Raw genomic sequence first — 17,053 nt, 5'->3', positions numbered from 1 at the left:
GGTATCCTATTTCCCTCAAATAGGTATCACTCAGATCCCCCACATTAGAGCATTTGACTCTCAATATTTTTGTTACAGTCTGAGAAGCCTGTAATGGACTGGTCTCACAGAATTCTCACCCAAATTAAATAATTAAGACTGTTTCAGAATATCATTCTTAGAAAAAATAGACAATAGAATCATATATAGACTTCCTTAGACAGAGCATGGCAAATCTATATGATTAGGTGATTGAATGTGGGTATTAGAAAGCCTGTCCCAAAAGGAAGGAGGGAGAGATGGATTAGACAGTACTGTGTGCCAAATATGGTGAGAATACTAAGGAAGAAGTACTTAATTCTGCCTGGTGGCACAGGGAAAGGCTGTAGAAGTGACATGTGAGCTAGCTCTTAAGGGATGAGTTTAAATTAAGCAGATGGAGAAAGAACTACCAGTTGGTAAAAGTCAACAAGGTTTAATTCTGTAAAAAGCTATATAGCTTACATATAAACTTGTATATATAATTGTGCAGAAGGGAAACCTTAAGTTAAAACCAAAATAGGCTTTGTTTTGAAGCAAACTCTAAGACATTAGTAGTATGGGGTCTTGAAGAGTGAGCCAGGACTCACAAAGTCTCAGAGTTTAGTACTTAATGTAAATTTTGGTGCTTTATATCTTATATTTATGATAGGGAATGGGAACTGATGTTAGCTACTATTTTTTAGCCATAAAAACAATTTCCTCCTGGGTCGTCTTCAAGGTTCTCAATAAGAATAGCCAAAAAGGGGCTGGGAGTGGTAGCTCCCAGAACTTCGGGAGGCCGAGGCGGGCGGATCACTTGAGTTCAAGACCAGCCTAGGCAATGCGGTGAAACCCCATCTCTACCAAAAATACAAAAAAATTAGTCAGATGTAGTGGTGTTTGCCTATAGTCCCAGATACTCGGAAGGCTGAGGTGGGAGGATCGCTTGAGCCTGAGAAGCAGAGGTTGCAGTGAGCCAACATAGCACCACTGCACGCCAGCCTGAGTGACAGAGTGAGACCCTGTCTTAAACAAAAACAAACAAAAGAGTAGCTGAAAAGAATCCTAAGACTAATCTATTTATTTATTTATTTATTTATTTATTTTATTTTTGAGACAGAGTCTTGCTGTTGTCAGCCTGGGCTGGAGTGCAATGGCATGATCTCAGCTCACTGCAACCTCCGCCTCCCCGGTTCCAGCAGTTCTTCTGCCTCAGCTTTCCAAGTAGCTGAGATTATAGGCGCCTGCCACCGTGCCCGGCTAATTTTTGTATTTTTAGTAGAGACGGGGTTTCACCATGTTGGCCAGGCTGGTCTCGAACTCCTGACCTCAAGTGATCCACCCACCTCGGCCTCCCAAAGTGCTGGGATTACAGGCATGAGCCACCATGCCTGGCCAAACAGACTAATTTAAAAAGAAGAAGAGATAGGAGAGTTGTCTAAGAACTTCCTCTCATAAAAACATCAGACATAAATAGTTTCACAGAGAAAACGTACCAACTCTTTAAATACATAATTACAATATAATTTAAGCTGTCTCAGAGCAGAGAGGGGAACAGGTCTTTTTTTTAACTAAAAGAAAGAGTCTAACATTGATCCTCACCACCCCCCCCGCCCCATACACACACACACAAGCATACACAAAGAAAAGATGATAAAAATTGCATATAGAATTTTTTTTTTTTTTTTTTGAGATGGAGTCTCGCTCTGTCACCCAGGCTGGAGTGCAGTGGCGCTATCTCAGCTCAGCTCCGCCTCCTGGGTTCACGCCATTCTCCTGTCTGAGCCTCCCAAGTAGCTGGGACTACAGGTGCCCGCCACCACGCCTGGCTGATTTTTTTGTATTTTTGGTAAAGACCGGGTTTCACCGTGTTAGCCAGGATAGTCTCGATCTCCTGACCTCATAATCTGCCCGTCTCGGCCTCCCAAAATGCTGGGATTACAAGTGTGAGCCACCATGCCCAGCCACATATAGAAATATTAAAAGCAGCAGAGCACAGCATGGACTCTGGACTAGACTTTTGGGTGTAAATCCTAGCTCTAGTTTACTAGTAGTTGTGATATGGGCAAGTTATTTAATCTCCATGCCTCAGTGTTATCATCTGTAAATTGGTTAATAGTACCAAACTTAGGATTAAATGAGTTAATTTTTTGTTTGCTTTTTAATTGAGACAGAGTCTCGCTCTGTCACCCACGCTGGAGTGCAGTGGCACAATCTTGGCTCACTGCAACCTCTGCCTCCTGGGTTCAAGCGATTCTCATGCCTCAGCCTCCCGAGTAGCTGGGACTACAGGTGTGCACTACCACGCCTGGCTAATTTTTGTATTTATTTTTAGTAGAGATGGGGTTTTGCCTTGTTGGCCAGGTTGGTATTGAACTCCTGACCTCAGGTGATCTGCCCTCCTTGGCCTCCCAAAGTGGTGGGATTACAGGCGTGAGCCACCATGCCCAGTCTAAATGAGTTAATATTTGTAAAACCATTAAGAATTATGCTTGTTATGGACCTCTCTCCACAGAGAGAAAGAGAGTTCTTATACACACACCCCCATACACAGATAGCACTTGATATATAAATGTAGGACTGCCTCATCTATGAATATTAATTCAAAAATCCTAGGTTAAAATATCACTGGCACTTTGGGAGACCAAGGCATGTGGATCCTTGAGCCCAGGAGTTTGAGACCAGCCTGGGCAACATGGTGAAACCCCGTCTCTACAAAAAAAAACAAAAAAAAAACTACCCCTGGTGGCGAGCACCTATAGTCCCAGCTACTAGGGAGGCTGAGATGAGAAAATCACCTGAGCCTAGGAAGTCAAGGCTGCAGTGAGCCATGACTGCACTCCAGCCTGGGTGACAGAGGGAGACCCTATCTCAAAAAAATAAAAAATAAAAAAAAATTTAAAATAAAATAAAAATGAATCAGCAAGCAGAATTCAATAGCCTATAAATATAAAAATATAAACCTTGACCAAGGAGGATTTAACCTAGGAATGCAAGGATGACTCTATGTTAGGATAGCTGTTAATGTAATTCACCATGTTTGTTGATCTGTGGAGAAAAATCGTATTATCCTCATAGATATTTTAAAGGCATTTGATATATTAGCATTCTTTTTAAAAACATTAAAACAGGGATATCTTATATTCTTAGCATGATAAAAAATATATCTGAACCCAAAATCCAACATCTTGCTTAATGGAAGAACACTGGAAGCATTCTGATTAAAATCAGAAAAGGCAATGTTGTCCATTATCCCCACTATTATTTGACATTGATTTGAAGGTACTAGATAAAGCAATTAAGAAAAAGAATTAGAGATATAAAATAAAGAAATAAAATTATCACCATTTCCATTATGATTATATACATGCAAAACTCAAGAAAATCAATGAAGGAACTTAAAGATGATAAGAGAATTCAATAAGGTGTCTGAGTACAATTAATAAATTTTACTTATGCAAACAATCACTTGGATGATATGATGGAAGAAAAATGCCCATTTGTATATTGTACACACACACACTTTAAACATCAACATCAAATACCAAAGAACACACTTAACAAGAAATGTAAAAGATTTGTACAAAGAAAGCCTTAAGGCTGGGCACGGCGGCTCACGCCTGTAATCGCAGCACTTTGGGAGGCCGAGGTGGGCGGATCACGAGGTCAGGACGTCGAGACCATCCTGGCTAACGTGGTGAAACCCTGTCTCTACTAAAAAATACAAAAAAATTAGCCGGGCATGGTGGCAGGCGCCTGTAGTCCCAGCTACTCAGGAGGCTGAGGCAGAAGAATGGCGTGAACCCGGGAGGCAGAGCTTGCAGTGAGCCTAGATCGCGCCACTGCACTCCAGCCTGGGCGACAGAGCAAGACTCCGTCTCAAAAAAAAAAACAAAAAAAGAAAGCCTTAAAACCTCAAATATTACAAAAGAAGACTTAAACAAATACATTTGGAAAGAAAAGCTAAATTTTGTAATGGTGTCAGTTATTCTAAATTAATCTATTCATATATTGTTTCAATACCCACTAGGAGGGAAAGAGGATATTTTCTTAGGCTCAACTTTCAGACTCATATGACTACCATGGGCTCCACTTGGCATCAGAATCACTTAGGATATGGGACTGGGAGTATAGCATGCCTGCAGAGAGCATAAGATCATCCTCGTGTGGGAGCCCTTGCAGCAGTCCACACAACCATCAATGAGTTATCTTTGGCTTCTAAGTCACAACTCAGGTGCAAGGAAAAAGGACTCCACATCCAATGGATGCAGAACTGTTCTGCCTTAGAAGTTTTATGCCTGTACAGGAATTAACCTCTTGTGAAATTCCATAGATATTGTTTCCAGGGTCCCCTCAAGGGGTATGTCCAATTACAACAGACTCCACTTTCAGGGAATTGGAAATATATGAGTTCATATGGGATATTTATAAATTACTTCTCCAGATGCAATTTATCAATCAGATTAATTTTTGCCAGAGGTGAACATCATTTGCATCCTGCCTTTATCAGGTTTCCAGGGGTCCTGAGCTAGAACATTTGACCACAGATCAGTTCTTACACAGACAAGGAAAGAGTTTCATAACTACTTACAAATGAGGTCTCAACAAAAATAGCAAAAGAATACTTTGGGGATCTTTACAAGTTGATACTAAAATTCATAAGAAAATAAAGAAGCAGAATAACTAGGAAAATTCTAAAAGAGAAAAATAAAGGATTATAATGTGAGTGGCATTTCAAAGGTCTGGTATTCACTAAATGATGTGGGGAAAATGAATATCCATATAGGGAAGAAAAGAAACAAAAAAAAAGCCGATTCAGGCCAGGCACAGTAGTTCATGCCTATAATCCCAGCACTTTGGAAGGCCAAGGCAGGAGGATTGCTTGAAGCCAGGAGTTTCAGACCAGCCGTGGCAACAATGCAAGATATCATCTCTACAAAAAATTTAAAAAGTTAGCTGGGCATGCTGGTACATGCCTATAGTCCGACGAATTGGGGATACTGAGGTAGAAGGATCCCTTGAGCCCAGGAGTTCAAGGCTGCAGTGAGCTATGATTGTGCCACTGCACTCTAGGCTGAGCAAGAGTAAGACCCTGTATCTTTAAAAAAAGAAAGAAAGAAAAAAAAAAAACCTGATTCACATCAAAGACTAAAACATAAAAGTACTGGAAGTACAGCTCTGGCACTCCATCCTGGCAGAGGTTCTCACTGCCCTGCATCCTGTAGAACTCAAGTACCCTACCTCTCTACCTTAATACTGCCAAAATATCCCAGTAGTTTAACTCAGCTCAAAGGGCAATTGGGAAGGAGCACAAGGGGAAATCAGCAAAGTTATCAGCTAAACCTTTTCATGCAAAAGTTGAAACCAAGCCATAAAAGGTGGCTGAAGAGGATACATCTTTAGGGTGAAAAAAGTGCAAATAAAAAGGGAAAAGGGGAGCAAATGGAAAGAGATTAACCAAAAAACATTTATCATCTTCATAAAACAGAAACTGAAAACAAGCAAGAAAGAAGCTTAAGTGTGATTAAAGATCTCTTATTAAGTCAGGGGTCCCAGTATCTCATTGTACAATTCAGAAGAATCTTTAAATTATTTTATAAGTGTACCTTTTTAGAGCTCTGAAAACACAGCTTTTAAGAAGAGAACTCCACTTCCTCCCACTTGAAAGGAATGAATTCAGTGCTAGTTTATTTTTCTGTACAAACTGAGAATAGTTAGCTCTCTATAAGCCTAATAATGTCTTAAACTGCTTCCTGATCTTGGCTCTCTGTCAAAAGCATATTATCTGTGATGTCTTTGGTAGTGGTAGTCCAGTCCAGATTTTTCTGATAATCCTGTTAATGTGCTATAAAGGATTGGAAATCTGGGTATTGTGTATAATATTAAATTGTGATTTAGTAGGACTTGAGACCTACTACTTATCAAGAGTTCAAGATAATTGTATTTGATATTCTCATTTTAGGAACAGTTTGCCTGCAAAGTTTAAGCCAGGAAGTCACTGGAATAGTTACTGAGAAAAAGGATGACAATATGGCTTTATATTTTTTCCAGTACTTGCATTAAGAGTTGGGTACAAATTATTCATGTAGTCTGTGATCAGTCAAAACCAATACAATCCCTATTATGATGGAAAAATATAATCTTGGACAGGGCTTTGCTATTATATAAGACCATTAAAGAAAAAAGTTGAAAGGTTCAGCAACAAAAACCAGGTATTATTGTGTGACAAAAATGACCATAAGGAAAGTAAAAGGGAAGTGACATACCATAAGAAAATATTTTCAATTCCTATTTCAAAGTCTAATTTTCCTTAATAAAGAGAAGCTCCTATAAGTAAATAGAAAGATTAGCTACCCAGTGAAAAATGAACAAAGGATACTATAAACCACTTCTCAGTGTTATCTACAGATCCTTTTCAGGGAGGTCTACAAGGTCAAATTTATTTTTATGATACTGTCAAGAAAATATTTGCCTTTTTCACTCTGTGACACACTGGTGGTAGAAAAACAATTATGGAAAAAAACACTACAAGAGAATATACAGTGAACATGGATCCAAAAGAAAAAATTCCAGTTTGAAAAAAGTAAATTCATGCTTATTTTAGGAAAGTGGGAAAGTGAAGGATATTTTTCCAGTCAGGAAACTACTGTTAATAATTTAGTGTATTTGCAAATTTTGTATTACTCATTTTTAAAACCAATGGTATACAACCTTATGTACTGTTTTTAACACAGTATTAGTATTTTCTCATGTTTCTAAAAGCTCCATGTAATCAACTTTTTAAAAATTACTTTAATCTTTTTAAGATAATTCTAGGCTGTAGGAGTTTCCATTTTTCTTTGTTTTGTTTAATGCTTCTTAAAAGAGATCAGATCTGTTGAGCTTGTTTGATTTTCTTTAGCCATATTAAAAGATTTGCAGCTAACTCATGGTGAAATACTCCGGTGGCCAGCTGATGGTATGAACACTGAAAAAAGGCAGCTCTTTTATTGAATACTGGAATGTGGACACTAGGAATAAACTCAGATTTTCAAGCTCCTTGAGGCTTTTAAATCATATTATTTATTCATTTGGCTAGAAATAGTCAATGTCAAATGGAACTGGATGATGTCCTGGAATTTATAACATAAAGAATACTTTGTCATTTTTTGTTAAATTTGCAGAGTGATCTTCTGTTTTTAGCTTGTTTTTCTTAACATGTTTTTTCCTTGTTGATTTTAGAACTAAAAGTGGAATAGCAATATTGTAATCCTCCTGATTTTATCCCATTAAGTGTTTTAGTTTTGGAGGAGTTAGCCTGAATGCCCTTAGAACTACCCTCCAGCCTTTACCCTATCACCTGCCCTAGATCATGGATTTCTATTTTTGAGACAGCACTTTTCCTTTCTTTCTTGCCAAAATCAACTCAGAAATTTGTCAGTTTAAAGTCACATAATTTTCAAAGGCTATTCGTATATTTCCATAAATAGCTAACTTTGAAAAGGAACTCTTAAATATCTTTTTTATTGCAAAATACAACACATACATAACAACAAAACACATACAAAACACAGAAACATATTCAGTTTAAGGAATTATTATAAATGAACATCCACATACCACCCCAGCTCAAGAAATAGGACATTGCCAGCATCCCCAGAAGCTCTCCTCTTTCCCTTTCTAGTCACAATCCTCTTTCTCCTCCAAAGGTAAGCAGTAACCTGATTTTTACATTAATGACTTACTTTGTTTTATTTTTTGTTTGCTACCAAAATATGTATCCCTGAGCACTGTAGTTTTGCTTTACCTAACTTTGAGCTTTATATAAATGGTATCATCTAAGATGTATTATTTTGTCTCTGATTCATTTCAGTCAACCTTATGTGTGTAAGACTTATTCATATTTTGTTGTAGCTCATTTTCATAACTGTACAGTTTATCAGTGTATGCATTATACCACAATTTAGTCTACTGTTGATGGACATTTGGGTTGTGTTTTGGGGAATTATGATTTTAATGGACTCATACATGTATTTTTGTTGGAGAAATATACAGGAGTGGATTTGCAGGGTCACAGGATATATGTATCTTCAGCTTTAGTAGATAATGCCAAACTTTCTTCCAAAATGGTTGTTAATATGTTAGCAATGTGTAGGAATTCCCAATTGCTCCACCTCCTTCCAGCACTTCTTTTGCCAGATTCCTTAATTTTAGCTATTCTGATGGGTGTGTTATTTTTAAAAATTGTATTTTTTGTTGTGACTCTAACATGTATAATGTGTGTGTATATATACATGTTGGCCATTTCTATATCCTCTTTTGTGAGGAGCCTGTTCAAAGCTCTTGCCTGTTTTTCTAATTGGATTGTCTGTCTTTTTCTGATGTTCTGTAGGGATTCTTTATGAATTCCAGATACAAATCCTTTATTGTTACTTTTGTTGCAAATTTTCTTCCATTCTATGGTTTGCTTTTTTCCTTTCTTTTTTGATGAACACAGGTTCTGGATTTTAATGTTGTTAATCAGTCTTTCCCTTTAGGATGAATACCTTTTAGGGTCATGTTTAAGAAAATTTTTCCTTTCCACAATGCCCTGCAGTTCCCCTTTTATTATAAATTGGGAGCTGCCTTATGTGTGGGTCTGTTTCTAGGTGCTCTGTTTTGACTATCTTTGTACCAACACCACCACTATTTTATTTACCCTAGCTTTCTAAAAATATCTGGTAGAATAAGTCATCCTACCTTCTTCAGTGGTGTTTTGACTATTCTTGGCTCTTTATATGCCATATAAATTATGAAATCAGCCTCAAAAAATTCTCTTGGGATTTTTATTGGGATTGCATTGGATCTATAGATTGCCTTCTGGAGAACTGACATTTTTACGATACTGATTTTTCCCATCTGTGAACATGATATATCTCTTCATTCATGTAGATCATTAGCTACTCTCAAAAGTGTTTTATAGTTTTGTATGTTGAGATTTTACACATCTTTAGTTTGAATTACTGCTAGGTATTTAATATTTAAATGCAATCATAGGTATTATTTTAAATTTTTTATTTTCTGTTGCTTATTGTATAAAAATACAATTGATTTTGGTATTTTTCATCTTGTATTCAGTGACTTTGCTGAATTCACTTATTCTAATAAGTTTTCTGTGGACTCCTTTGGATTTTCTACCTGTACAGTCATATCATTCATGAATAATGATAGTTTCATTTGCTCTTTTGTAATCCTTATACCTTTTCTTTCTTTTTCTTATGTAAGTTAGAACCTCCAGTATAGTGTTGAATGGAAGTGGTGATAGTGATCATTACTGGCATGTTCCCAGCCCCAAAGGAAAAGCTTTCAACCTTTTACCACCAAGTGTGATGTTTGCTATAGAATTTTTGTAGGTACTTTATGAGATTAAGCATGTGCCCTTCCATTCCAGGTTTTCTAAGAGTTGTTATTGTGACAGAATGTTGAATTTTATGAAATGCCTTTACTGCATGTATTGAGGTTTTATCAGACTTTTTTATTGCATTGATATGACACATTACACTGAGTCCATTTCTAATGGACTACATTAGACTACTACATTATAATGTAGTAGTATCATTATATTATGTGTATGTAGTAGTATCATACTACTACAATAAATCCAACTTTTCATATATTTAAAATTTTTATATTACATTTTCTATATTACTTGATTCCGTTGTAGTTAGGATATTGTTTAGGATTTTTGCATGTGTTTATGAGTAAAGTTAACCCATAATAATCCTTTTTTGTTTTTGTTTGTTTGTTTGTTTTGAGACAGGCTCTCACCGTTATCACCCAGGCTGCAGTGCAGTGGCATGATCTTGGCTCACTGCAGCCTCAACCTCCTGGGCTCCCGCCTCAGTCCTTCATGTAGCTGGAACTACAGGCACGTGCCACCACACCTGGCTAATTTTTGTATTTTTTTTTTTTTTTTAGAGAAGGGGTTTTGCCATGTTGCCAAGGCTGGTCTCAAACTCCTGAGCTCAAGCGATCCACCTGCCTCAGCCTCCCAAAGTTCTGGGATTGTGGGCATGCACTACTGCACCTGGCAATAATCCTTCTTTTTAATGTATTTGTTTTGTTTTGTTATCAAAGTTAACGCCTGCCTCTAAAGACAAGTTAGGGAATAGTTTCTTTTTTAATTCTGTGGAAGAATTTGTTATTTCTTCTTCTTTGCCACTGAAATCTAGGCCTAGAGTTTTGTTTTTGGAAAGATTTTGACTCTGGATTCAATTTCTTTAATATTATTCACATTCCTAATTTCTTCATTGATGGTATTAATTAGATTTTCGTAGAAATTTCTCCACTTTGTCTAAAATTTTATATTTATTGACATGAAGTTGTTTTTAGTAGTCTCTTATCCTCTTTGGGTCTACAGGATTTGTAGTGATATCCCCTTTTTCATTACAACCTTTGGTTATTTGTGACTTCTCTCTTTTAGTCTTGCTAGGGTTTTAAAAATTTTATTAGCCTCTTCAAAGAGCTACATTTGGCTTTGATTGTCTTTATTCTAATGTTTGTTTGCTCTTTTCTTTATTGCTTTTGTTGCAGGGGGAATTTATTATGTTGTTCTTTATCTAGTTTCCTGAAATAGAGTCTTACATCCTTAATTAATTAATTCTTTAATTAATTCTTTCTAATGTATGTATTTAAGGCTGTAACTTTAAAGTAGACAGAGCTTACATGGGTTTTTATATTGTTTCATTCAAAATATTTTCTAATTTCCATTGTGATTTCCTCTTTGACCATGGTTTGTTTTAAAGTCTATTTCTTAATTTCTGAGTATACAAGAATTTTTAATTTTCTCTTTGTAACTACATTATTAGAAAACTTGTTTTAAATTACTTTAACGGTCAGATAAATTATTTCAACCCTTGGAATTTTGTTGTCTTGCTGTGTGTGCTTTAAAATGAGTATTCTCTAGTTAGATACTGAAGTCTGTATATGTCTGTTAGATTGCTTATATCAAGTTCAGTTTTACATCATTTCTGATTGCGTGTGCACACTTGTTCTCTCAGTACTGATTATAGTCTATTTTTTTAAAATAGTTTTGTCAATATTTTACTTTAAATTTTTTGAAGCAATTTCTTAGGTACATACATATTTGGAAATGTTATTCTTCATAATATGAACCTTTGTCATTGTGAGGTATCCCTCTTTATCACAGGTAATACTTCTAAAAGTTTACTTTGTTTACAGTTAATATAGCTGTACTAGCTTTATTTTGGTATTTGCATGGTATGTCTTTTTTTCCCCATTTCTTTACTCTCAGCCTTTCTGAATTTACATGTCTCTTATAAACATCATATAGATAGGTTTTCTTTTTTTTTAATATGGCCCGACAATCTTCAAATTTTAATAGGAGCATTTCATCTATTTATATTTAATATACTCACCAATATATTTGGGCTTAAAATCTACTGTTCTTTATGTGCTTTTTATTTGTCCTGCCTGATATATGTTCCTTTTTCTTTTCTTCCTTGCCTTTTTTGCTCTTTCTTGCATTTTTTTACTACTTTTTTGTTCCATTTTTTCTTTTGTTTGTTTGGAAGTTTTACTCTTTTACTATTATTTTAGTCATTAACCAAATGGTGAAAACAGATCTGTGATCTATCAGTGTTTGTTAACTAGTAGTTTTATCTTTTTCCCAGATAATACAGGTGTTTTAATATGCCTGTGATATGATTTTGTTCCTCTTGTTGTTGTGTATCTTAATTATCTGTATGTTTTAAATTCAACACATCGCTATTATGTTTTATGCAGTCACTATTTAAACATACTCACTTTTCATTGCCTTTCATTATTTCTCACACCTCTAACTTTTCTTCGAGACATTTTCAATCTTTCCTTCAATATTTCCTTTAGTGCAGGTCTGCTGGTGTGAGATTCTCCTCTTAGTCTGTCTGAAATGTCTTTATTTCACCTTCATTCCTGAAAATTATTTTCTATATATAACAATCAATCAAGCTTGGCAGTTACTTTTTCATCACCATGAAAATATTCCATTGTTTCCTGCATTCCATTATTTCTGTTGAGAAATAAACTTTGAATCTAATAGTTGTTCCTTTTTTGCAAGGAATTTGCTTTTTGTAATGCTTTTAAGTCTTTTTTTTTTTGCCTTAGGCCTTTAGTTTTTAACAGTAGTTTGTCTAGGTATAGACTTATTTTTATTTCTTTCTTAGGGGTTGTAGGCTTTCTTAAATTCCTAGGTTAATATCTTTAACTGCTTTTAAAAAATTCTCTGCCATGATCTCTTCAATATTTATTCTATAGGATCTCTCTCTTGTCGTGATATTTGCCCAGGCTGGAGTGCAGTGGCGTAATCTTGGCTCACTGCAACCTCTGCCTCTCGAGTTCAAGCAATGCTCTTACCTCAGCATCCTGAGTACTGGGACTACAGGCGCATGCCACCACACCGAGCTAATTTTTGTATTTTCAGTGGAAATGGGGTTTCTTCATATTGGCCAGGCTGGTCTTGAACTCCTGACCTCAGGTGATCTGCCCGCCTCAGCCTCCCGAAGTGCTGGGATTACAGGCATGAGCCACTGTGCCCAGCCATTCTTTTACTTTCTTTTGTGAATTTTTCCATTCTTTTGTTTCTTCCTGCTTGGTTCAGGATTTTTCTTTTGACCTAATTTCCAGTCCACTACTTCAGCTATGTCTTCCTGTCTCCTTCAGCATGGTTATTTTAAATCTGATAGCCACAATATCTGGAGTCTTTTAGGGTTTCTGTTTTCTGTCATTTTTACTAGTTTACATTGTCCTGTCTCCTTTTGTGCCTGTTACCTTTGATTATTTGTCAGAGTATTTGAAAAACTATTTTTAAAATATTTTGAGGCCTAGATAATGTTACTTTCTTCCAAGAATGTTTTCATTTTTTTCTGCCTGGTCCTAAAGTATTAGCAATCTGAGATTAATTCATTTTTAGGGATTAGAATTTTCTGGACCATTCAGATGACTTGAAGCTAGACTACAGTATCTGCAAGGACTTTTATAATTTCAGTTTACTCTTATGTCTAAGAAACAAACCTTGGGGATCCCAGTGTCAGGCATGGAGGTTTTGCCAGGCAGCAACCCACACCATTGAGTGGGTCTGGCTCCAACTTTTATTCTCTATCCCAAGGTGATGGCAGACTTTTTCTGTAAAGGACTAGAAAATAAGTATTTTAGTCTTTGTAGGCCAATCTCTGTCTCAACAATCAACTCTGCCATTGTTCTGCAAAAGCAGCAATAAACAATAAATTAATGAGATGAATGTATTCCAATGAACCTGTATTTACAAAATATGTGCAAGGCTAGATTTGCCACACGGGCTATAGTTTGCCATCCTCTGCTGTAGCATGTCAAAAGCTCTGTTTAGAGTCACAGCCACCTCTGACATTTAGATCAGCACTAAATGCTGGACTAGTGTCTCCTTAATCTATCTTGTTAGCTCTTCAGTGCCTTCTAGCATATGTTGAGTTTTTATGTTTCTTAGCAGGAGATTAACCTAAAAAGTTTAGTTTGCCACTACCAGAAGAAAGTCATATATAAAGTAACCAATGTTTAAAAAAAAAAAAAAAAAAAGCAGCAGCAATGAGATTTTCACACTCTGATCTCAAGGATAGACGTTTCCTAAGAAAATATATCTCACTAGCACCCTGTGTTCTATAAATGACTACATTTTGTTTTTGTTTTTCAAAACTGAGTTTTAGAACATACTTCTATGGTCTTCCTAGAGAGATTATGCATTCCAAGGCTACAGTTATAGAGCACTGTTATCCATCAGAACTTACTATGATGGTAGGAAATGTAGATCTGTACCAGTCAGTGTGGGGGTCACAAGCTACTTGTGGCTATTGAGCACTTGAAATGTGGCTAGTGTGACTGCAGAACTGAAATGTTAGTTCAGTTTTAATTAATTTAAAAATAAATACCCAGATGTGGCTATTTTGTTTGGAATGGATGCAGCTTATATTAAAAGAAGAAACTCATCTCAGTACACAATGGGTTCTTACACTCCCACCTACCAAAGTATCCGTTTTCCAGTACTCCTGCAAGAAATATTTTAACTTAAATGTGTTGTATGAATATGTCTCACTAAATATCCTAGGCCTCGCAGAGTGTTTCCATTTATTCTTATCATTCACCTGGTGTGATGGAAATACACTTGTTATCCTAAAAGAGCAATGTAAAACTGGTGCAGTCACTCAATTTACTTTCTAACATGAATTTTTCTCTGCAGGGAAAGGGGCGTATTCGTCGAGGAAACTATCCAGGTCCATCGTCTCCTGTTGTAGTTCGGTTGCCTTCTGTGTCTGATGTCTCAGAGGAGACCTTGACTAGTGAGGCAGCCATGGAGACTGACATCACAGAACAGCAGCAAGCAGCTATGCAGCAGGAGGAGAGAGTACTGACTGAGCAGATTGAGAACCTACAGAAGGAGAAGTGAGTATCCAGGAGGAAGGGGAGAGACAGTTATAGTCTGTTTTCGTTTCCTTCCTTCTATCGTTTCTTTATTTTTTCTTATTTATTATCTCTTGTGTGCTAAACACTGTGCCAGATGATACAGGAGATGTTGAGATGACAAAGACGTGTTGTCTATACTCAGGTAACAGTGTGAGAGTTGTTCCTTCTGGGAAGCCAGTTCCATGAGCTGGGAAACCTGAGGCTGCTACAGTGATGGTCTGTAGAGGCTGACTGGGAGGAGGACACAGTATCCACAGGGCATGTCAGTCTTAGTCACGATTCATCTAGCAGTAACAGTGGGGAGCCAAGATGAGGTACTGGAGTCCTAACAGGTCGGAGACCAGCCTCCATGAACAGATTTATTTTGCAAAGAAGAGAAGGAATTCTTAGGCTAAGCCAAAGTCCCTTTCAAGAATGGGCATTATTCACAAATCCATGAAGGAAGGTTATTAGCCAAAGATCCATATGACCATGGGAACAGCAACTAGATGGTCATAGTAAGGCTATAGCCCTAGAGGGTGCTAGGATACTGGATAGGGAAATTGGTTGCAATTTAGGAGAGAGACAAATGAGAAGCTCTTTTACCTCCATTCATCACTGTTGCAGGGATTGGGTGACAGTATGCCTTGGGGATAATATGAACATGCCATGGTTCTCCCTACAGGTGCTGTGTAATAGTTCTGGTCGACATTGATGACTCTTAGGAAGTCTTAATGGGATCTTTATTCCTGAGTTCCAGGATCCCAGGTCTTGAGTTTGGTTTATAAGGGGATATAAGACTGTTAAAATACTTTCTTGGTCTCTCATGATTGATTCTGGAATATAGGCCAGCTAAAAAAGCAGCTGGGGCTCAGCTGTAAAAAACATGATAAGGCAAAGATGATGTACATTGACCAGGGGCTATTTGCTAGAAGAGTGATCTGAAAAGAAGACCCAGTTTGGCTTTGATGCAGATGATATTGGCAGTCTTGAAGGATTAATAGGAATTTTCAAGGAAGGGGAGAGTCTCTAGAAAAAGAAAGAAGAACGAGCAGAGTCTCAGAATGCACATGGCCTCAGACAATTGTAATGCTGGTGATACTGTTCTTGAAATGATTGTTCATGGATCTCAAGCCAGGTAAAGGGGAAGTAAAGGTAAGGGGCTCTGTTAGGGAAGAGACTTGATTAGAAGGTGAGTAAGAATTGGAAGGATAAGGAGGTTGTGAACAGGGTGGAGTGTTGGATTCAGAGTTGGTGTATTCAGGTAATGACAAGCTCCAGGATCTGCCCATTGGAGAAGGTAGCTTCTATAAAGTGGAGGAGAATATTGTTAGAAGTTGCAAACATAAAGGAACTTCAGTGTTAGAATATTCAGATGAGTTTTTACAAAGATATTAATTGAATAGATCAGGTGATGTCAGGCATTAGTGAAAAAGCAAGATTAGGATCTGAGTACCAAAGACCTCACAGAATGTGGGGCATTACTGAGAGGTAGCTGGGTGACCGTGATGAAGAAGGGAGACTAGAGAATACGACAACTGAAGATGGCATAAGCTTCAAAGGACAGAAAAGATCAATCAGTGTTTTTCTTCGTCTAGAGGTCTCTGTGGTGAAGATAGAGGGTATCGTCTATAGCCAGTTAGTAAGCTTCATGGAAAATAGTTTAGGAGCTGGAAGGAATCTTAGAGGTTATCTAGTTTAATCTCTTTGTTTTGTGGTAGGAAGCTGAGGTCCAGAAGAGAAAGGTACTTTCCTGATGCATTATGGATATTATGAACAAGGTTAGAGCCCTGATCTCCTGCTTATCAGTTCAGAGTTCATTTTACTGAAAGATCTCACCACTACATCTTTCTTCACCCTACCCTTACCCCTATTATTGGTCCTAGATTGGCTATCTGTCATTTTGTCCTTTAGTCCATATAGTTTTAGCCTTCACCATATTTGGCATACAGGTCCTCATCACCACCTGGATGGGGACAGTAAAAATGGACTCTCTTTGCTTCTTAGATTCCTGACTTCCATGGAGGATCTTTTTTTCTGTTATCTTCCTTCCACTTCCTATCAAATGCTAATGGTTTCTTGATTGTGTCTTACAGGGAGGAGCTAACATTTGAGATGCTTGTACTGGAACCCCGTGCCTCTGACGATGAAACCCTTGAGTCTGAGGCCTCCATTGGGACTGCTGATAGCTCAGAAAATTTGAATATGGAGTCTGAATGTGCTATCTCTGAGAAATCAGGTAAGTGAACATGGTAGACCAAAGACTCCAGATTTGTTTTGCAAAGGAGGAATAAAGATTCCAAAACTAAGACAAAGTCTTTTAAGAATTTACTGACCGTACATCAGCAATAACAAAGTCTTGAGGAATTTTGTCCTTTTATCCATATAATTTTAGCCTTCATCATTTGGCATACAGGTAGTGACCTGGATGGGGATAAGAAATATAATTGTCTTTGCCACTTAGATTCCTGACTTCCACGGAAGGTCTTTTTTTTCCTGTTGTCTTTATAAAGCTTCCATATACATTGTTTATCAAACCAACTCTTCAACGTGATTGAGTTTTTTTTTTTTTTTTTTTTTGGTAATTTAATGTTTTATCCTGTACTTACCACAGAGAAAAGCCAAT

At 37.1% G+C, this 17,053-nt stretch overlaps 1 protein-coding gene across 8 annotated transcripts in view; it reads left to right on the top strand.

Annotated features, from left to right (window-relative positions):
• Positions 1 to 17,053, top strand: part of MYO9A (myosin IXA) — a 298,032-nt gene that overhangs the window by 275,832 nt on the left and 5,147 nt on the right. For all 8 annotated transcript variants that reach the window (XM_008971877.4, XM_034939060.3, XM_008971875.4 and 5 more), the window contains 2 exons: positions 14,225 to 14,427; positions 16,524 to 16,666. In XM_008971877.4, the coding sequence (XP_008970125.3) occupies positions 14,225 to 14,427; positions 16,524 to 16,666 (346 nt within the window). The remainder of the gene's footprint in view (positions 1 to 14,224; positions 14,428 to 16,523; positions 16,667 to 17,053) is intronic.

The sequence above is a fragment of the Pan paniscus genome, chromosome 16 (genome assembly GCF_029289425.2).
Source record: "Pan paniscus chromosome 16, NHGRI_mPanPan1-v2.0_pri, whole genome shotgun sequence".
NCBI lineage: Eukaryota > Metazoa > Chordata > Mammalia > Primates > Hominidae > Pan > Pan paniscus.
The sequence above is the reverse complement of the archived record's forward strand: the minus strand, read 5'-3'. Positions and strand labels throughout refer to the sequence as shown.